At 59.5% G+C, this 20,871-nt stretch overlaps 1 protein-coding gene across 1 annotated transcript; it reads left to right on the top strand.

Moving 5' to 3' along the window:
• Positions 1-169: 169 nt before the first annotated feature.
• LOC311529698 (von Willebrand factor A domain-containing protein 5A-like) lies at positions 170-20,077 on the top strand. Its single transcript, XM_084645865.1, has 18 exons — positions 170-203; positions 2,724-2,784; positions 2,970-3,172; positions 3,734-3,956; positions 9,811-9,983; positions 10,681-10,795; positions 11,232-11,404; positions 12,718-12,806; positions 13,166-13,310; positions 14,409-14,488; positions 14,755-14,869; positions 15,063-15,227; positions 15,554-15,657; positions 16,552-16,760; positions 17,318-17,650; positions 18,083-18,219; positions 18,735-18,861; positions 19,297-20,077. Exons 2-18 carry the CDS (start codon positions 2,745-2,747, stop codon positions 19,374-19,376), a joined length of 2,511 nt encoding a protein of 836 aa, XP_084501991.1. The 5' UTR covers positions 170-203; positions 2,724-2,744; the 3' UTR covers positions 19,377-20,077.
• The last annotated feature ends 794 nt before the right edge of the window (positions 20,078-20,871 follow it).

Genomic DNA, 20,871 nt, shown 5'->3' with positions numbered 1-20,871 from the left:
CAAAGCCCCAGTTCAAGGAGGGGGGGCAGTTTGCAGAGGCGCCCTAGCACATGGCTAGCTGTGTGGAGGGAAGGGGTTGCAGACAGTCCCTGATTTAGAGTAGCTGGGAGTGAGGAGTTTGCAGACTCTCCTTCGCTGGGTGGGGCGGGGTTAGCGGGGAAAAGTTACTTTCGATTTTCCAGCCTCTGCATCCCTCCCCTGAGGTAAGGTGCATCATGGTCCCCCTAGTTCTGTCCCCCGGGTCTAGGGTCCCTCAGTCCTCTCTGGGTCCTGCCCCTGCCCCCCGTGTCCAGGGGTCCCCCCCTTGCCCCCAGGTCTGGACCTATCCCCCTGACTCAGGGCTTTGCCCCTGCAGAGTCTCCCCTCCCTGGATGTGGGGGCCCTCGTGCCAGGGCAGGGTTGGGGGGTTGGAGGGCGGTGACCCCTAAACCTTTGTGGCTCTGTCCTGTCCAACCCCTAGTTCCCCCACCCCTTTCTGTTCCTTTTTCTACTTCTCCCTGCATGGATCTCCCGGTGCTTATCCCCATGGCACCTGCCGGGTCTGTCCTGCTCCCCACTGGCTCTTGGGGGCCACTGGGGGCCTGTTTCCCGCTAAGACCTCACCCGCCAGCCAGTGACTCAGCCTCGGGCGCTCTGCCAGAAGCAGCTGCAGCAGCAAGAGCCGCAGCCGTGAATTGCTGTAGCTTTCACGCCAACTCCCTTTCTCCGGCCAGGGAACTAGGTGTCAGAGTTAAATCCCAGCTACAAACAACCAGCTTCCCTTCCCCGCCAGAGCCTTTCCCGGGGCCTCCACCGTTTCCCAGCCTATGGTGCTTACCCCAGAGCAGGCAACGAGGAGCCTGGACCCCGGTTGTGAATACCTGCCCCAGGGGGGAGCAGCAGCATCACAGGCCCTGCTCTGGCTCCGGTCCGGGACTGGGGGTAGCAGGCAGATGAGGTCGCACTGAAAGGAAGATGCAATTTTTGGGCACGGGTAACTAGCCATTGGCACAGCTCACCCAAGATCGGGGTTGACCCTCCATGGCAGCCAGCGTTTGAAGCAGGATGGGGGTTTGTGCCTCAGTTTCCCCAGAAGTTCATTCCAGGCCTTGCCAGGTGTGCGGGTTACCCGGGTGATCCCAACATTCCCGTCCAGCCTCGGAGCTGGGAATTCTTCACCTGGCCGAGCGGCAGCAAGATGAAACATGGCCCCGAGAGCGGGGTCTGAAGCCTCTCTTGGTCATGCAGCTCTGGAGTTCCTCGCGCCCCTCCCCACCCCGCCCCGCACCCTCAGATCCCCGCTCCTCCACAGAGACTCCCCGCGCATTCAGAGCCGGGTTCCTGCTGCTGGAGAACCCAGCCCACTGCCGGCCTTTCACCCCCGCCAGGCCCAGGCTGGCCGGCTCTGGGACCGGGAACAGGAGCCCCAAGCTGTGCCCCCAGTGAAAATACATAGCAGCACGCACATACCCCCACCGCTTGGAACGGCTGCTCTGCAAACCGCCTCTGTTCTCTGCAGGGTGACACCCCAGTTGGGTGAACCCCTCAGTGACCCACCCACTTCCCCACAGCCTGGCACTGCTTCAGGGCTTCCCCAGGGGCTGGGGATAGAAGCCAGGAGTCCTGACTCCCTGACCCCTTCCCCCGACTAACCCCCCAGCGTGGCACTGGGAGCGGGGCCCAGAATGGGGGAGGGGTGGGCGTTTGGATCGGAACCAGAGCAGGAAATTCAGCACATTGTTGGGTTGGAGCTGCCTCCAGATCCCACCAGCCCATCCCCCCATGCCATGCCTGTCTAACCCCCCCGCCCATCCGTCTGTCCATCCTCACCCCCTGCTCTGACTCCCCTTCCTTCCATCCATCTGTCCTCATCCCCACGCCTGTCCGACACCCCTTTCTGTCCATCTGTCCGTCCTCAGCACCCCCCCGTCCAACCCCACACACCTTTCCTTCTGTCCATCCATGCTCACTCCCCACATGCACTGTTCTTCCCACACACCCTTCTTCCTTCCCTCTGTCCGTCCATCCAGCACCATACACTCCCTTGGGAGGGGGTGTGTCCACCCGCACTGGGCAAGCGGGGGTTAACCACAGAGGCCCTGCCCCTGCCTGGGCATGCTAAAGGTGGCAGGTGTGGATAAAAGGGAGCGGGTGGTGGAGGACAGGGTGTGTACTCTCCGGTCCTGGAGAGGTGACCTCCAGACGTGAGTCTCCCCAACAAGGCTCCAGGGCACTGCCCAACTCCGCAGACGCCAAGCCACTGACTGGGGAGGACACAGGGGTAGGAAGTGATCCAGGGACTAGACTGGGAGCCGAGACCTGAATCCTGACCCGGGAGATTGCCAGCTCCATGGGGCGGGGACCCAGTGGGAGCAGGGTGGGCCCAGGTTCTCGTGTCCCGTGCTGGCATGTGGTCATTGCTGCCAGAGACCCTGATCGTGTTTGTCTGGCCCAGCTGAGAGCCCTGATGATGGGGTGTATGCACCACCACACTCTCCCACATTTCGCCGTCCATCCCCCGGCTCCCAGCTGTACCCCGATCCCCACCGTGTGCAGGGAAGGGGGTCCCGAGAGAAGCCGTCATTCTGATCTCTGAGCTAGGCTACTGAGAGCCTGTGGGACTCCCTGCCACAGGACATGGCTGAGCAGGGGCTGGGGTCTCGGAACAGTCGCTGGCGGGGGGCCCCCTCTGCCTGTCAGTTTCCACGGGAACCCCGTATCTCACCCACCCTTTCCCCGCACAGATCCCCGATCCCGGAGCCAAGATGACGAGCTGCGGCCTCCTGACCCGCTTCAACAAGCCGGGTGAGTCAGGGCTGTGGGGATGGTGCTGGAAGGGGGAGGGTGGCCCCATGGGGGTTTGTGGGGGGTCCGTGGCTGAGGTGGCCCCACCCCGTGTGCACGTGGGGATCACAGGGCCTGTGGCTGACATCCCCCTTCCCTGGCGCCCATGGGGGGGATCCCCTGGCTGACATCCCCCTCCCTCCCAGTGCCCCTGCGCAGCAGCTCGGTGACGGTGCTGATCCGAGGCTTCGTGGCTGACGTGGGCTGTGAGCTGCTCTACAGGAACGAGGAGCCACGGCCCGTGGAGGCCGTGTTCATATTCCCCATGGACACTGAGGCAGCCGTCTACGCCTTCCAGGCCTGCCTGGGGGGCACCTGCATCCAGGCCCAGCTCCACGAGAAGAAACAGGTACCGGGGGCAGGGACCCTGTGGGGGAGAGATGGTACCAGGGGGGCAAGGCTGGAGGGAGCTCAGGGTGACCCCGTCTCTCCTGGCAGGCATGGGAGCTGTACGGGGCCGTGCTGGCCGTGGGGGCAGGGGTGGGATGTCGAGGGTCTCGGGGGATCTCAGGGTGACCCCGTCTCTCCCGGCAGGCATGGGAGCTGTACAGGGCCGTGCTGGCCGTGGGGGCAGGGGTGGGATGTCGAGGGTCTCGGGGGATCTCAGGGTGACCCTGTCTCTCCCGGCAGGCATGGGAGCTGTACGGGGCCGTGCTGGCCGTGGGGGCAGGGGTGGGATGTCGAGGGTCTCGGGGGATCTCAGGGTGACCCCGTCTCTCCCAGCAGGCATGGGAGCTGTACGGGGCCGTGCTGGCCGTGGGGGCAGGGGTGGGATGTTGAGGGTCTCGGGGGATCTCAGGGTGACCCTGTCTCTCTGGCAGGCATAGGAGCTGTATGGGGACGTGCTGGCTGGGGGGCAGGGGGCTGTTGGGGGCAGCGGGATCTCGGGGTGACCCTGTCTCTCCGACAGGCTCAGGAGCTGTACGGGGATACGCTGGCCGCGGGTCAGAGCTCGTTCCTGCTGCAGCAGGAGGGGGCCGGGGGTGACGTGTTCAGCTGCTCCCTGGGGAACCTGCCCCCCGGGGAGGAGGCAGCGTTGACCCTGCGCTACGTCTGTGAGCTGCCGCTGGAGCCTGATGGGGCCGCCCGCTACGTGCTGCCGGCCGTGCTGCGTCCCCGCTACACGCCCCACGGTGAGTCGCACAGATTCCCCTGCGCCCCCCATGCACCCCACAATTAGACCCATGGCCACTTCACAGATCCTGCTGCACCCCCAGGGTACAATCTGGATTGCTGAATCGCTGTTCCCCCTTAATCCTCCAGCCCAGGGAGTCTTTTACACGGCTTTGCTGTGTGAACGCCCGGCCCCTCCAGGCTCTGCTCACATGCAGCCACCAGTGTGCAAACACACCCCCAGCTGAGTTGAATGAAGCTCTCCCCGCCACGCCGGAACCACACCCAGGGCAACATCCGCAAATTCTCCAGCCCCAGCCTCGCACCCCAGAGACGTGCGTCTTGTGCTGTCCAGTCCGGTCACTGCGCAGCACGAGTTCATCGATTAGTTTGTCAGGCCGTCCCAGGGTAACGATCCTTCACCAGCCCTGCTGGGCTCAGTGACATTCCCCAGACACTCCAGTCCAACGCCCTGGTTTAGATCAAACACTAACGCGAGTTTAATAGCTAGAGAAGGAAGAGTTGTAAGTGATCCCAAGTTATGGGGCACAAAGGTCGGAACTGGTTACATAAGAAATAAAAGTTAAATGTGCATTCTCCGTCCTGAACCCTGACCATGTTGAGAAAGGTTTGAAGCAGCTGCCAGTTCTGAGTGCACAGGCTGGACTCCCTTCCCAGCCTGGCACCGAGCTCCTCAGGTCGGTCTGTCAAGCTTTCAGGAAAGAAGAAAGGGGGAGGAGAGGTGCCCAAGGCCCAGTTTTCCCCCTTTTTATATCCTGACGCTTCTTACTGGAAAAGTCCTGGCTGGGCTACGTGGCTAGGCAGCTCCAGGGCATAGGTGAGCGAGCAATTGTCCTTCAGGTGGGTCGTAAATCTCTCCTTTACAGCTCCCCACTGGCAAATGGCCGGGGATGGTTGCATAGCACCTGGCTGGATGTTGGTCACCCAGCCTCTGAGGTGCTTGTCTGTGGACATTTCTCAGTTTTACAAGGCAGTGCAGTTACATAGACCAGAATCTCATAACGCCGGGCGCACACCTTTTAACAGGACCGTACTATTCAGCAGACTTGTTCCAGATTTGTCGTCCTCTCGTACAAGGGTCGGCCATGCTAGTGCAGACGGTCACGGCTTCCCACTTCAGAAACCGTCGGCAAGTAAGGCAGGGTGCATTAAGGCCCGTTTGAGTTTAGACAGCATAATTCCCAAGTGTGTTTCTGACGTTCCACAACTTTGCACAAGCATATGTGGTTATCTCCTTTAACGCTTTAGGGACCAGTCTAGCAATCTCATGAGTTAGCATATGTCTTTCCTGGCTGGTTGGAAAACACCATTTTCTGTTCTTGCATCACTGATATCACTTCTGTCGCTTCAGCTGGTGTTATCTCCAGGTGGATATTACTTACATTCTGGAAAGTATTACCTTGGCATTTGGCCATCCAATCAATGAGGTGGTGTGCCTCAGTTTCCCTTTCTACACAGCAAATCATGTTTGCCATGGCTTCTCCGCCATGATGGGTTTTAAGTCTGCTTGCATGCATTATCTGTGAAACAGCATTACCGTGAGGCTTCTTGAAATAATCTTTGTTCTTGTTTGCCACGTCCATCATTTCCAAGCACTGTGCCTATTGGAGCTTTTAACGGGGTTAAACATTAACACCAAGTTTCTCCTTGTAAAAGGGCGTTTGCACATACCGCTGTCACATCACGCCTTTTGTTTATGCAGTCTGTCCCTGAGGTGGGTTTGCGTCATACTCATTGTGTCATTTAACTCTTTAACCAAACCTTTGCCCTCAATTAGTTTCTGGCTCTTTCTTCACCTTAGGGTTCCCTTCGGTATCCGCTCTTAATCCAGCCCTGTCTGTGGGGCTGGGGTGTCTCAGGGGCTGGTGAGGCAGCGATGCAGGGGGCTCCCCCACATGGGCAGGCCCCCACTGGAGCTGTGTCCCAACCCCATGGCGATGCATCTGTAAGAAGGCCACCCTCCCCCTTAGGTTTACCGTGTTCCCCTCGCCTTCAGAGCCGTCCTTCCCCAGCCCCCTTTTCTGTAACTAGTACTATTCTCTCAGCTGCTTCCTTGGTGCTGTCCCTCGGGAGGGAAACCACCCCCACCCTATCAGCCAGGTTGTTGCGTCTTCACTGACCCCTTTTCCCCAAGCCAAGTTTACATCCTGTTTTAAAGAGAGACCATCACTTTCCAGAAGTCTTTCCAGACTGGTCACCTGGAGAATACAACCGGCCATCTACTCTAGGGTCTGGAGTGGGAGCCTGTCTGTCACCACCACCACCCCATGTCCCCAAGGAGCTGGCTGTGAGACCACTTTCCTCAGCTGCACGGTCCACCCTCTGACTCTGTTGCTGGAGTGGACAGGGGCTGAGTCTGCATTTCCCCCATAAGCAACCAGTGTGAGGACAGTCATGTGCTAACAACGCTACTTCCCCACGAGGCTGGCCAGGCACAGCCAGCTGCTTACAGGGGCTGTCCATTTTCTACAAAAATCCTCTCTCCATTTTCCTTTCCTGGGACCCCCTCTAAGATCCCTTCCCTGGTGCCCTCTAGAGCTAGATTTATGGTTTGCTCAGCTGCAAAACTCTGCCAGTCGCCACCAGGAACAGTGTCCTCTGTTATAGGCTCTCCCTACTGCTCCCTGGGATCAGAGGACATGTTGCCTTCTGCTGTGGTACAGAAGCTGGTCTCAACCCCTCCCATGTCTGGAAGCACGCTGCAGAGCAGAGAGCCTTCCTCTGTTTCCGTTAGCAGTCTCTGGGGCTTTCCCATTTCCCGCTGGGGTTCCAGCGCAGTATTCCTTCCTGTGGCAGCAGCTTGCCACACTAACAACCTCAGCTGTGCAGAAAACATCATTCCCCACAAGCAGGTCGACAGGGATATCGTCCACTGTTCCCACCTTCAATTCACTTTCGGAGCCACCAGATTCTGTGTGCACCTTGGCTAAAGGCCCAGGAGTCCTGACTCCTCCAACTGGTAAAATCTCTTCCATTTGACCTGGCCACATGTCACCTTCTTGCATGACAATCTGTTTAGCCACAGTCATCTGTGCACCTGTATCTTCCCATCCCAGGTGTTCCCTGTTACTAATTCTAAGTCTCAGTATGTCCCGTCTGGCTCTGCAGAGCCAAATCCCACAAAACCAATGTGGTACGCTTCAGGCTCCTCAGAGGTTTCTGTGCTGAGCACAGTGGTTCTAACACGGGCTGCCCGGGGCTGTCTGTCCCTCCGCGCAGAGCAATGGGTTCTCCGGGAGCAGTGGAATTACCATGGCAGATGCTCCTCTGTTTTTACAGGAGGTTTGGGGAGAAGATTAGAAGAATGGTTTTGGGGGAGGTGGGTGCCCAGCTTCCCAATCCCCCTCCTTTTTCCCAGAGATAAAATGGGATCCCCCCTTCGCCCCAGCTTTAAACCTCTTTTTCTGTGACTTGTTAGACATCTGAGAGTGCTCAAAGATGTCATCCAAAGTGACCATTTCTGTCACAGACGCTGCTTCGCATCGTTAGCCCAGAGACTCCAGAAACATCCTTGGCCAATGAGATCTAGCAGTTGTCCAAAATCTGCCCCACCTTCACCCTGTAAACGTACTCCCGATTACTCACACCAGCATTCCTTTGAAGACCTCTACATTTTGTCCTACACACCTCAGGAGTAAATTGAAACTCTTTCAAAACAGTATCCATAAACGTAGACTATGCCAAAGCATCCAGAAAAATGGCATTGCATTGGGTACAGCCCAGGCTTTACCAGGCAGTTCTGCACGGAGTGTGAGGATTCCCTTGCCCTCTGGAATCCCATGGGCACCACCCAGCTTTTCAGCAGTGGTGAAATATTCCTCCATACAGTCTGTTTCTATGTATACAGGCCCACAGCTGGTCCCAGTCCGAAACATTTGGAGTTAAAGGAAGCTGCTGGTGACACTGGGATTTCCTTCTGTTGGTCTAATGTTTCCAGCTGGGGTTTTCCCTCTTTGCCTCGCAGCTCCAAGCTTTCTGATGTGCTGCTATGTCCGGGGCCGCAGTTATTTCTTGCTCCTTCGACACGGGCTGGTGAGCCTCAACCTTCAGCTCCAAGGTTCACTGGTATTCTTTCTCCTTTCCTGCTACCTGCAGTTTGCACAGCGCTAACTTTGCAACTGCATCATGCTGGCTCATTTTTGTACCTTTCTGTGTCTATTTCCCTTTCCCGAAATAAGCGAAGAGAAAATAAAAAAACTGGAACCTGTTCACACTTGGGCCCACTTAAAATCATCGCCTGTGTGCTCCAAGTGCAGACTTCACTCAGCAACAAGCTGTGCATATAACCCTGCTCACACTGTGCCAGTGTGGCATTCCTGGATTGCTGAATCGCTGTTCCCCCTTAATCCTCCAGCCCAGGGAGTCTTTTACACGGCTTTGCTGTGTGAACGCCCGGCCCCTCCAGGCTCTGCTCACACGCAGCCACCAGTGTGCAAACACACCCCCAGCTGAGTTGCATGAAGCTCTCCCCACCACGCCGGAACCACACCCAGGGCAACATCTGCAAATTCTCCAGCCCCAGCCTCGCACCCCAGAGATGTGCATCTTGTGCTGTCCAGTCCGGTCACTGCGCAGCACGAGTTCATCGATTAGTTTGTCAGGCCGTCCCAGGGTAACGATCCTTCACCAGCCCTGCTGGGCTCAGTGACATTCCCCAGACACTCCAGTCCAATGCCCTGGTTTAGATCAAACACTAACGCGAGTTTAATAGCTAGAGAAGGAAGGGTTGTAAGTGATCCCAAGTTATGGGGCACAAAGGTCGGAACTGGTTACATAAGAAATAAAAGTTAAATGTGCATTCTCTGTCCTGAACCCTGACCATGTTAAGAAAGGTTTGAAGCAGACAGTTTTTCTCACCCTACAGCAGTGGTTCTCAAACGTTTGTACTGGTGACCCCTTTCAAATAGCAAGCCTCTAAGTGCGACCCCCCCTTATAAATTAAAATTTTTATATATTTAACACCATTATAAATGCTGGATGTAAAGCGGGGTTTGGGGTGGAGGCTGACAGCTCACAAGCCTCTATGTAATCACCTCGCGACCCCCTGAGGGGTCCCGACCCCCAGTTTGAGAACTCCTGCCCTACAGGATGCTGCAGGCAGCTGCCAGTTCTGAGTGCACAGGCTGGACTCCCTTCCCAGCCTGGCACCAAGCTCCCCAGTTCAATGTCTGCTGAGTGTTCGCATTGCCTTCAGGAACGAAGTGGGAGGAGAGGTGCCTTGGGGCTGGTTTCCCCCCTTTTTATATTCTGGCGCTTCTTATTGGAAAAGTCCTGGCCGGGCTACGTGGCTAGGCAGCTCCAGGGCATACGTGAGCTGCCAACTGTCCTTCGGGTGAGTTGTAAATCTCTTGTTTACAGTTTCCCCCGCTGGCTAATGTAGCGCCCTGTACATCTAGCCCCCCATAACCCTGCTATGCACCCCACAGTGAAACACATAGCCCTGCATAACTCCTTGCCTCCCATAGTCCCCCACACCCCCAGCTACATGCCCTATGGTGAGACCCATAGCCTCCCCATCCCTGCTTTACCCTATATGGTGACACCCATGACCCCCTGAACCCCCAATATGCACCCCATGGTGAGTGACCCCACAGCCTGTAATCCAATGAGACACCATAGCCCCTGCTACATACCCTCCAGGGAAAGACCCACATGGATCCTCATAACCCCTTAACACTCCATAGGTCACTGCTATGTCCCCCACGGTAAGTGCCCTGCAATCCCTATCCCAGAGTATGTGACTCCCCTGGGCCCTCCCCCAATATCCCACATCTCCCCATGCCCACCAATATCCCATGACCCCCTCCTCCCCCCTCTCCCAGCCCCCGGCTCTCACCCCGTGTCTCTCTGCAGGGTGGGACAGAGCGGATGTCACCCAGGCGGTCCCGCGGGTGCCCCAGGGGGCGCTGCCCTACACCCTGAGTCTGAGCGCCACACTGCAGTCGCCCCATGGCATCGACCGTGTGCTCTCCAACTGCTCCCTCACCCCCCTGAGCTACACGGCCGGGAACCGGACCAGCGCCCAGGTAAGGGCTTGCCCAGATGCATGGGTCCTGACCAGCCCTGCTGGGAGGGGCAGTGGGGGGCAGCTCTGAGTGAGGGGGTGATGGGGGGGCTCTCGGATGAGGGGTGGATGCCAGGGGACAGGGCTGGGGGGGATTTGGGGCGAGGCTGGGTGGGGCAGGTCCCAGGGGACCATCTGGGCATGGGTCCTGTGGAGACATATACAGCTGTGGGAGCTCTGGGGTGGGGCAGAGGGTGTGTCCCAGAAGGTGTGGGGGAGGGATGAGCTACACAAACGGATCCAGGGAATTCCCCGAGTTCTCTGGGGAAAATCTTGAGGGGCTGAGACCAGCCCATGGGGTGAAATCCTGGGCGTTCGATGTGCCCTGGTCCCCTTCACTTTCTGGGAGTTTCCCTCTCCTTCATTTTCAGTGGAATAAAATGGGGGGGTGGGAAAATGTCACCCTCAAATTGGAAAGATTTAGCACCCCCCAAAATTCAGAGTTTTGTAGTGTTTTCCCCAGGTGTCTTTCCCTCTCTCCCTCCCACCTAACCCAGGGGGCCCAGCCCAAGTTCCCAGGGAGGTTGCAGCTCACGTTCCCGGGTCACCCCCTCCCCTCTGGCTCCATGGAGGGGCACTGGGCCAGGAGTGAGAGCCAGCGAGACCCTGCCCCCCAGGAACTGAAGGGAGGGGACTGTGTGTCTGTCACCGCCCCCCAGGTGTCACTAGCCCAGGCCCCACCGTGGGACCGGGACGTGGAGCTGCTGGTGTATTATGCGGAGCCGCACAAACCCAGCGTGGTCCTGGAGGCCAGGTTGCCTGAAGCAGAGCCAGGTGGGGGTGGGGGTCCCACACCCTGCTTCCCCTGGGTGGGGAGGGACTGTGGGGTGGGGATTAGGGGTGGGCGTTGAAGGAACTCGGGATAGAGTGTGTGAAGGGGATTGGGGACAGGATCAGGGGGTGGGCACTCGGGTGGGGGGGTCCAGAGCAGGGGCTCTTGGAAGGGCTGGGGGTAGGAGGGTGGAGTGCTTTGGAGGAGCCAGGCAGTGGGGTGCCCTGCAGATCTGGGGGGCATGAGGAAGAATGTGGGATGGAAGGGCAGGCACTGGGAGCTGGAGATTGGGGGTGGGGAGGATCTGGGGGAAAGAGCTGTGGGGGGAGAAACAGAGGAGTGTGGGTGGGGTTCTGGGGCAGTCAGGGAACGCTGAGGGCTCTCATAGGGCTCGACCCCATGTCCGCCCCATTTGGGGCTGGCCCCATCTCCCTACAGGCTCCCTGATGGGCAACCCGGCCGTGATGGTGACCCTGCTGCCCAGCCTGCCCGAGGCGGTGCCGGGCCAGAGCCCAGCCGGAGAGTTCATCTTCCTGCTGGACCGCTCCGGCAGCATGGAGTGCCCCATGGACGGCCAAGACCGCTCCCCCCAGCGCATCGACAGCGCCAAGGTACGGCCAGTACTCCTCAGGGAATTCTGTACCAAAAAATTAAAATTCTGCAACAATCTGCATTTTTTGTCAAAATAACAGAATATAATTATGCCAGTTTCAATTATTTTGGTAATTTATTTCAAAATATCTATCAGAAAGTATGTCTGTAACAATACAGACAACAAAAAGATTTTGGTAAAAAATGTTTTTACAAATATATTCCTTACTGGGCATATTAACACAGAACTTTGAGTAATTCATTTAAACTACAATACAGAACCGTATTTCCTGCCACCCTCAGAAGCAGTGCAAAGGGTTGGGGGAGTCAGGGGTAACAGAGGATCTGAGGGAGAGGGAAGGAGCCTGGAGCGAATCGGGAGGGTTGTTGGGTGTGGATGGGAGAAGTATGGAACAGGTGTTTTGGGGGTAGTGGCAAATTGTTAGGGAGTTGGGGAGCCTCCCCCATGTAGATCCTGGCCGACCCCAAGCCTCTCCCATTCAGTCAGCCACATCTGCCCCTGTTCCTCCACACACACACCCATCCCCATGTGTTCCTGCATCTCCTCTACCCTCGTTCCCATGTGGCCTTGCACCCCCACTCCCATTCAGCTCCTGGCTCAATGGTGTCACCCCACTAGATCCTGAGCCTGTGCCCCAGTCTGTCCCACCCAGCAGCCCCATGTGCCCCACTCTGTCTGTCGTAACCTGGCTCTGCTAGCAGGTTGCTGTGATGAACTTCTTCTCCTGGGGGAATTCTGAAGCACCAGGCATGCACCGAAATTTTTTTCCCCACAGAAAATACATTCTGCCCCAGAAGTGCTGCAGTTACGCTGTTTGCCCACAACAGCCGACTGCGTTCATGCTGCTGGCTGTTCTGGCACCACTGTGGCCTTTGGTGGGTGAAAGGCGGAACTGCAGAACTTCTCAGGCAGAAATGTATTTTCTGCAGGAAATAAATTCTGCAGGACACATGAGTTCTGCGCTTGCGCAGTGGTGCAGAATTCCATCAGGAGTAAGCCTGGCAGGAGGCCATGCTAGAAGGGTCCCATGGGGCAGAGCCCAGGGGAGCAGCCCAGGCTGGCTGGGCCCAGAGGGCCTGAGCTGGGAGAAGAGCAGCCTAGGCTGGCTGGGCCCATGAGGCAGAGCCGTGCAGGGGAGCAGCCTACACTGGTTGGACCCGTGGGGCAGAACAGGGGGGGAGCAGGGGGCAGAGCCGGGGGGGGGAGAAGCCCAGGCTGGCTGGGCCCAGGGGGCAGAGCTGGGGGAGGGAGGGGGCAGCTCAGGCTGGCTGGACATGGGGGGTGACTCCGTCCATCTCTCTCCATCCCCAGGAGACCCTGGTCCTGCTGTTGAAGAGTTTGCCCCTGGGCTGTTATTTCAACATCTATGGCTTTGGATCTCGTTTTGAGTCCTTCTACCCGTGAGTCAAAGGGGCAGGGCAGGGCAGGAAAGGGGCTGGTTGGGTTAGGAGGCAGGGCTGGCTGGGGACAGGGCTGGCTAGGGTCAGGGTCAGGGTGTCTGTGGGCTGGGGGCAGAGCTGGCAGGGACAGGTCTGGTGGGAGACAGGGCTAGCTGGGATTGGGGTGTCCCTGGCTGCGGGCAGGGCAGGCTGGGGTTGGGGTGTCTGTGGGCTGGGGCCAGGGCTGGTCAGGACAGGTCTGATGGGGGGCAGGCCTGGCTGGGGTTGGGGTGTCCCTGGGTTGGGAGCAGGGCAGGCTGGGGTAGGGGTGTCTCTGGCTCCAGCTGTCCCGGCCCCTGACCGCTCAGCGCCCCCCACAGGCAGAGTGTGGGATACACCCAACAGACCATGGCCAAGTCCCTGCAGCGCGTCCAGCAGCTCCAGGCCAACCTGGGGGGCACCAAGATCTTGGAGCCTCTACGAGCCATTTACCGCAGCCCCTGCCAGGATGGGCACCCACGCCAGGTACTGGGGGCAGTAGCAAGGTGTTCCGGGGGCTCAGAGATGGGCTGGGGGAGCCGAGGGGGATTCTGGGGGCCTCTCAGAAGGGAATGGGGCCGGGGAGGATAAACTCAGAGACTTTCATACCAGAAAGAACCATCCTGATCATCTCATCTGGCCCCTGGCCCCCCACAAGACAGCCCCTGGCCCCCCACAAGAAAGCCACAACCCCTGGGGCTGAGTCACCAACACCCCCAAACCCTGAGTTACAAAAGTCAGGTCCCAGAGCCCCCCTAGTTATTCCAGTTCAAACCAGCAAGTGCCCCGGCTTCGAGGGAGATGAACCCCCCAGAATCTCTGCCCATCTGACACTGGGGAAAATCTCTTCCCCACCCCACACATGGGGGGTCAGCGAGCTCTGAGCATGGGGGCAAGACCCCCCAGCCAGCCCCTGGGAAGGATTCTCTACCCCTCAGCTTGCTTGAGGAAGCTGTTCCTGAATTTCCCAGTGGGGAGACCCTCAGAGAGGGGCAAGGTGCTCTGGAGGCAGCTGACAGGGAGCAATGGGGGGTGCTTGGAGAGGGGCTGGGAGCTGGGAGGCAGCTGATGGGGGCTTTGGGGGTGGCTCAGAGTAGGACTGGGGCCAACCAGGGGCCGGTGTCCCTGGGGTGTGAGCAGGGCGTGGCAGGCAGAAGCCGGTCAGGGTACCTCTGTGTAGAGCCGGGGGGGGGGGGCAGCCCTGGGTGCTGTGCTCAGCTCTGGGGGGCGTCCTGCAGCCGGGGAGCAGGGAGGCACGTGGTGGGGGTCAGAAGCATCCAAAAAAGGTGCCCACAGCAGTCAGGCAGGTTAGTGTCTCCAGGGGCTGATGAAAAGGTGACAGGTGGGGGTTGGGGGTCACAGTTAGAGACAGGGCAGAAGGTCGGGGTCCCTGTCTGTCAGGCCCCCCAGGGGAGATGTCTGGGAGGAGAGGAAGGGGGGCTGAAGGGGTCTTATGGGGCTGGGGGTCTCTGGGAGGGGGGTCAGTGGGGAAGATTCGCTGGGGGCTGCCCCCATTCCCAGCGGGAGAGGGGTCTCCGAGGAAATTTGGGGTCCCTGGCTCTGACAGCGTCTCTCCCCTGCCAGCTCTTTGTGTTCACGGACGGGGAGGTGACGAACACCCAGGACATCATTGCCGAGGTGCAGCGTCACCAGGGGGCCCACAGGTAACCGGAGCACCTGCCCCCCCAGTGCCCTCCCAACCCTGCCCCCCCAGTCCTGACCCCCAACCGTGATCCCCAGCCTCCTTCCATGGGGACCCCTGCCCCTATCATCTCCCCAACTCTGCTTTCCCTCCCTGCCAGTATGGGGAGACCCCCCAGCCCATTCCCTTCAGCCCTACTGGCCCCTCTCCAACTGCACTGCCCCCACCCCAGCACTGGCTGGGCCCCCAACCTCTGCCGCTCTCTCTCCTGTCTCTGCCCCCCTGCAGATGCTTCTCCTTCGGTATCGGGGCCGGAGCCTCCACAGCTCTGGTCAAAGGCATTGCCCGGGCAGCAGGGGGCAGCGCCGAGTTCATCACGGGCCAGGACCGCATGCAGCCCAAGGTGAGAACCCAGAAGTCCAGGCTCCCCCGGCTCTAACACAGCAGACCCCACCCGCTCCCAGAGCTGGGAGAGAACCCAGGAGTCTGGACTCCGAGCCCCCGTGCTCTAACTCACTAGCCCCAACTCCCCTTCCAGACCGGGGATAGGACCCAGGCGTCCTGGCCCCACCCTGGTATATCGGTCTCTCCCCCAGGCACTGCAGTCTCTGAAGCGGGCCCTGCAGCCGGCCGTGACCGGGATCTCGCTGAGCTGGGATCTGCCCCCTGGGATGGAGGTGGAGTTGCTGGGCCGGGGCCCTGAGGTGATCTTCCTTGGGCAGCGGTGCCTCATCTATGCCCAGCTCCGCGGGCAGCCCCAGGTGAGAGAGCAAGGCCCTTGCCCGGGGCGCCCCCAGGGCTTGGGATCAGTGACTGATTCGGGAACACCCCCCAAACCCTGGGCGATAATTCTAACCCCTGACAATGGCCATTGAGCTGGAGGTCTCTGTGCTACCCCACCCCACTGATCTCAAACAGGGATGTTGACCCTGGCCCCTAATGATGGTCATTTGGCTGACTAGGCAGCCCAACAACTGGTGTTCATCGGGTGTATTTACCCCCTTTTTTCTGTAACATGGGTCTGGGGGTCCCTGGGCATCTTCTCCCCCCTCACACTGCCCCTATGACCCCCTTTCTCTGCCCGCAGCCCCCAGACACTGCCGTGGGGTGCGTTACCCTGCAGTACCGCGTCCAGGACCAGACCTACAAGGAGATGCTGCAGTTCCCCCTGCAGCCACAAGATGGAGACAGGTGACAGCAACACTCCCCCGGCCCCCATCCCCCACTAGGCAGCTGGCTCCTGCCCCCCACCGCCACCCCATTTTCCCACCCCCAACAGGACAGAGATGGGATGGGACCTGCCCCAGGCCACAGAGGCACGTAGGAGTCCTGGCTCCCAGTCCCCTTCATAGAATTATAGACCATCAGGGTTGGAAGGGACCTCAGGAGGTCACCTAGTCCAACCCCCTGCTCAAAGCAGGGCGAACCCCAACTAAATCATCCCAGCCAGGGCTTTGTCAAGCCTGACCTTAAAAACTTCTAAGGAAGGAGATTCTACCATCTCCCTAGGTAACGCATTCCAGTGTTTCACCACCCTCCTAGTGAAAAAGTTTTTCCTAATATCCAACCTAAACCTCCCCCACTGCAACTTGAGACCATTACTCCTCGTTCTGTCATCTGCTACCACTGAGAACAGTCTAGATCCATCCTCTTTGGAACCCCCTTTCAGGTAGTTGAAAGCAGCTATCAAATCCCCCCTCATTCTTCTCTTCCGCAGACTAAACAATCCCAGCTCCCTCAGCCTCTCCTCATAAGTCATGTGTTCCAGACCCCTAATCATTTTTGTTACCCTCCGCTGGACGCTTTTCAATTTTTCCACATCCTTGCAGTGTGGGGCCCAAAACTGGACACAGTACTCCAGATGAGGCCTCACCAATGTCGAATAGAGGGGAACGATCACGTCCCTCGATCTGCTGGCTATGCAGATCACTAGGTCCCACTCCCCTCCTATAGCCAGAGATAGAACCCAGGAGTCCTGGCTCCCAACCCCCACACACACACCATCCCACTAGCCCCTGCTCCCCACCGTGCGGCTGGAACGCAGTCGTCCAGGGCTCACCCCGCGACTCTCTGTCCCTGGCACAGGCTGCCCGTTCACCGGCTGGCAGCCAAGTCACTGCTGCTGGAGCTGGAGGGGGCCGTGGGGGCCGGGTCGGAGGGGGACCGGCGCCGGGCGCTGGAGACCAGCCTGAGCTCGGGGGTCGTCTGCTCCGTCACGGCCTACGTGGGGGTGGACACAGAGTGGAGGCAGCCAGTGCAGGGGCCACTGGTGAGACGGGACATCCCGCTGGCAGGTAACCCCGGAGGGGTCAGGGATCCTGGCACCGGGTGCGAGGCGGGGTGGGGGGGAAGCTCAGGTGGGTGCGGGAACCTGGCACTGGGGGGGGGGGACAGGGAATTCCAGCACAGGGGGATCCCAGTGTGAGAGGGGGATCTGGAAGCATGGAGGGGCATCATGTTTCTGGGCGAATGTCCCTTTGCCCCTCTCCCTGCCCCAGCTCCCATGGGGCTGTGCCACCCCATCCCTGCCCCACAGAGTCCTGCCCTCATCCATGGGGTGCAGCACCCACCCCTGTATCCCCTGGGGCTGGAGGAAGGTTCCTTCCTGGGGGGAAGCTGTGGGGGAGAGGCTGGATCTGGGGGGTCACAGTCCGGCGGGGGAGGGACTCAGAGGTAGCTGGGGGGAAAAGAGGATGGGGCTGGATGCGGGGAGGGGAGGGGGTCCCAGCTGGCGGGCAGGGAGGAGGGGCCCCAGCAGTGCGTTGGCTCTGGGTGCCGGGGGGTGGGCGGGTTCTTCCCTCCCTTAGCTTCTCTCTGTCTGTCTCCGTGTCCGTCTGTCTGCCCCCCCCAGGCTTCAAGGCTGCGGCCAGGATGCCGTACACGCAGTGTCTCTCGCTGATGGCATGTAGATCCCACAGGCCCGTGCCCAGATGCGCCTCCCATGAGTGCAGCATCCTGATGCCTGCTTCCCCCCTCGAGGCCAGAGAGGACCACCCCTCCATGGAGCTGTTCAAGAACGAATGTATGGCACGCACCGGCAGGAGCGGCCCCCGCACATGTGCTCCCCAAGCCCAGTACTGTCCGCCTCCTCCCCCACCCATAGCTGAACCAGGAAAGCCCCCAGTGAAAGGGCAACTGTGGAAAGTCCTGGGAACACGCCTCGCCCGGTGCCGCGGCAAGCCAGGTGAGGGGGGCAGTGGCTGGGAGTCAGGGCGCCGGGAGGGCGGCAAACGCCAGGATGATGCTTCCTCGGGGCTGAGACAGACGTGCCCTGAGGGTCACGGAGCTGGGCAAGTGTTTAACAGCGACATCCAATCCGAAGGAACTTCCTGGGCAAAACACCGGTGTGACGCTGCGGGAGGGGGAGTCCACAGCTGGGTTTTTTAAGTGTTGTGATGCAAATTATCTTGCAACAAAATGAAAAAAGATAAGGAAACTCCCAGGCACAAAACTCTGTGAAGCTGGAATTTGGGGTGTGAGTTTGAATCAATGAGCTAAAGTTCTTTGGAGGGGGCAAACCGGATGGGCGGCATGAGTGGGGGAGAATCAACCTGGACAGGCCATGTCACTCTTCTGTAACCATGTCCCAGCCCCATCTCCCCACGTCTCTCCCTAGAGCGGGCACCAGAGGAGTCTCCCCTGCTGAGGCTGGTGTCTCTGCAGAATGCTGACGGCTCGTGGGACCTGGACCCCCAGCTGGCCGCCGCGCTGGGGGTGAGTGAGACCGATGCCAAGGGGAGGATGCCCAGTCAGGTGAGTGCGGGAGGCGAGGGACAGGGGAGAGATGGGGGGCAGGTGCCATGAGTTGAGCCTGTTCTCTGCTCCTAGATGAGACAGGGTGACCCAAACTGAGGGGGTGGGTCTGAGGGCAACTGGATCAAATAACTCTTGAACCTGGAGCCCAGTCGGCGAGACGGACCCAGAGTGGGGGTCTGGGACCCCACTTACAGGGGGTCGGAGCATTGGATCAAGAGGCCCCAGGGCTGGGGGAGGCATGGGGGGCCCCAGGCCAGGCCCACTCTGAGGCTGTCTCCCTACCCCCGGGCATGGCACTGGGCATCTGGGTAGGGGGTCCATGGTGCTACAGCAGGGGGGCTGGGAACCCTCTGATTCTGGGGAGTGGGCAGGAGCACTGGATTGGGGGGTCCCCAGGGTGAGGGCATGGGGGGCAGCGCTGGGAGGCAGGGGGTCCCCAGGTGGGGGGATGGGGGCAGCGTTTCCCCAGGCTGGGTGCTGTCTCAGGCTGTCTCTTCCCCCTCCCCCCCAAGGACATGCCTCCCGGCATCTGGGCCACAGTGCTGGCCGTGGTCTGGCTGCACGGCCGGGCCGCGGGGCAACGTGACGAGTGGGAGCTGCTGGAGGCCAAGGCTGTGGGTTGGGTGCGGGGCCAAGCAGGTGAGAGGGGAGTGGGGGGTCAGGAGCAGGGCCCAGGGTCTCGACTGGAAAGACTCTGCCTCATGGGAACCCCACAGCCCAGCCTTCCCCCAAGATCCCCTGCCCCAAGGGCTCAATGCCCCAACCCTGCCTTACAGGGCCCCCATCCCTGAGAGCCCTGCCCCCCAGGTTCTACAGCCCAGCCCCCAAAAGCCCAGCCCCAACCTCTGCCTCTGGGCCCCCCAATCTGGCCCCCCCAGAGCCCTCCAGTCCCATGACAGTCTCCCAGCTTCCTGCTCGCTGTCACAGTCCTGGCTCCCTACCTGGGCCCCCATGCACCCCTCCAGGTCCCTGACCCTCATGCCAGTCCCCCATTCTGTGAGCTCTCTGCCCTTTGCCCCGACCCTCCCTGTTGCCCAGGCTGGTGTCTCCCCCTTGACCCCTCTCTTGTTTCAGGGCCCCGGCTGAGTGAGTGCCTGGAAGCTGCCAACGCCCTGCTGGGCTTAAACATTGGCCCTGCCATCTTCGAGCTCTGAGCTCCCCCTGCCCCAGGATCCCTGAACCCGCCCCCCAAGCTACCCTGGGCCTCCGACCTGGAGCTTAGAGGCCACCAGAAGCCACTGGGTGCAGGCCCACCTGGCCAGCCTGTGCCTAGCCCAGAGCTAACCCCCAACTGGGATGCCACCACTACCAATTCGGATGCATCTGCCTCCTGCTAGCTGAAGAGGAGAACTAAGCTCCACCCCACGCTGGCTGGAGCCTTTCTTTTTATTTAGCATCGAGTTAGTGATGTTCTCTTACACCACCGTGGGTTCGTCTCTGGTGGCCAGTTACAAGCCCAATGGAGGGAAAGTCCCCTCTGCTACTTGGTTCAGATTTAGAGCCTCTACGTACATCGCGGTCGCTTTTTCGCAGCATCACCTGTCGGCACGTCTTTCTCCTGATCTTGTGATATAAGAGTCGCTCTTTGGTCATTTACTTATGTCAAGCATTTCTTACGCCTAGGGCGTCGTCTGGTGAAGCTGGGAGATCACATCTCACTGCTGTGGACCGTGGGTTTCAGCCCTGCTTTACTTAGATATCTCATGTCCACTTATCCCTTCTAAATCCCAATCGGTCCCCTGTGTCTCCAACTGTACAGCCTGTCATGAAGTGTGGGGGAGTCCGGGCCCTGCACCCCTCTTCCTGGGATTCACTGGGACTCTCAGCCAGCCAGTAAAACAGAAGGTTTATTGGACAATAGGAACACAGTCTAAAACAGAGCTGATGGGCACAACCAGGACCCCTCAGTCAAGTCCTTCTGGGGGGCAGGAAGCTTAGACCCCAGCCCTGGGGTTCCCTGCATTCCACCACCCAGCACCAAACTGAAACTCTCTCCAGCCCCTCCTCCTCTGGGCTTTGTCCCTTTCCCGGGCCAGGAGGTCTCCTGATTCCTTTGTTCTCCAACCCTTTAGCTCTCACCTTGCAGGCGGGAAGGGCCAGGCCATCAGTGGCCAGGAAACAGGGTGTCGGCCATTCTCGGTGTCCAGACCCCTGCACACACCTGCCCTCTAGGGCTCTGCAGTGATCATACACCCTTAACCCACTACCTAGATACTTAAGAACTGCATAGGGGAAACTGAGGCACCCCCACACTATTCAGAGAAAACATTAAGAACAGTCCCGCTTCATCACACAGCCTACCTCTGATCAGGATACAGATCTGAGTTCATCATAACATCACCCGCTGCAGCATTGACCCCACGGCTCCGTATCCCCCACGCCGCTCCCAGCCACTGTGGGGGCAACACCACTATCGTTTGTTTTTTCCGAATGACCGAGGGGTCCCTGTATAGCCCCACTGAGGCAGTCACGTCTCGGTGCCAGGCGAGGGGCCCCTGTATAACCAGCCCCCCCATCTCCCTTCCCCTCCGAGGCAGCCGCTTCTCAGAGCTGGGCAAACAGTTCCTATGTAACCAGACCTCATGCCCCACCCCAGAGGTGGCCTCATCTCAGCACTGGGTGAGGCGTCCCTGTATAACCTGCAACACC

The sequence above is a fragment of the Lepidochelys olivacea genome (assembly GCF_965140295.1).
Source record: "Lepidochelys olivacea isolate rLepOli2 genome assembly, chromosome: 13".
NCBI lineage: Eukaryota > Metazoa > Chordata > Testudines > Cheloniidae > Lepidochelys > Lepidochelys olivacea.
Note: the sequence above shows the minus strand (reverse complement) of the source record. Positions and strands in the feature narration are given on the sequence as shown.

Excerpts from the sequence above, each read along its gene's own strand:
- LOC311529698 (XM_084645865.1), top strand. The coding sequence starts at position 2,745 with ATGACGAGCTGCGGCCTCCTGACCCGCTTCAACAAGCCGG. Across the intron at positions 11,405-12,717 it reads AGCGCATCGACAGCGCCAAG|GAGACCCTGGTCCTGCTGTT; the intron begins GTACGGCCAGTA and ends CTCCATCCCCAG. Across the intron at positions 18,220-18,734 it reads AGGGGAGGATGCCCAGTCAG|GACATGCCTCCCGGCATCTG; the intron begins GTGAGTGCGGGA and ends CTCCCCCCCAAG.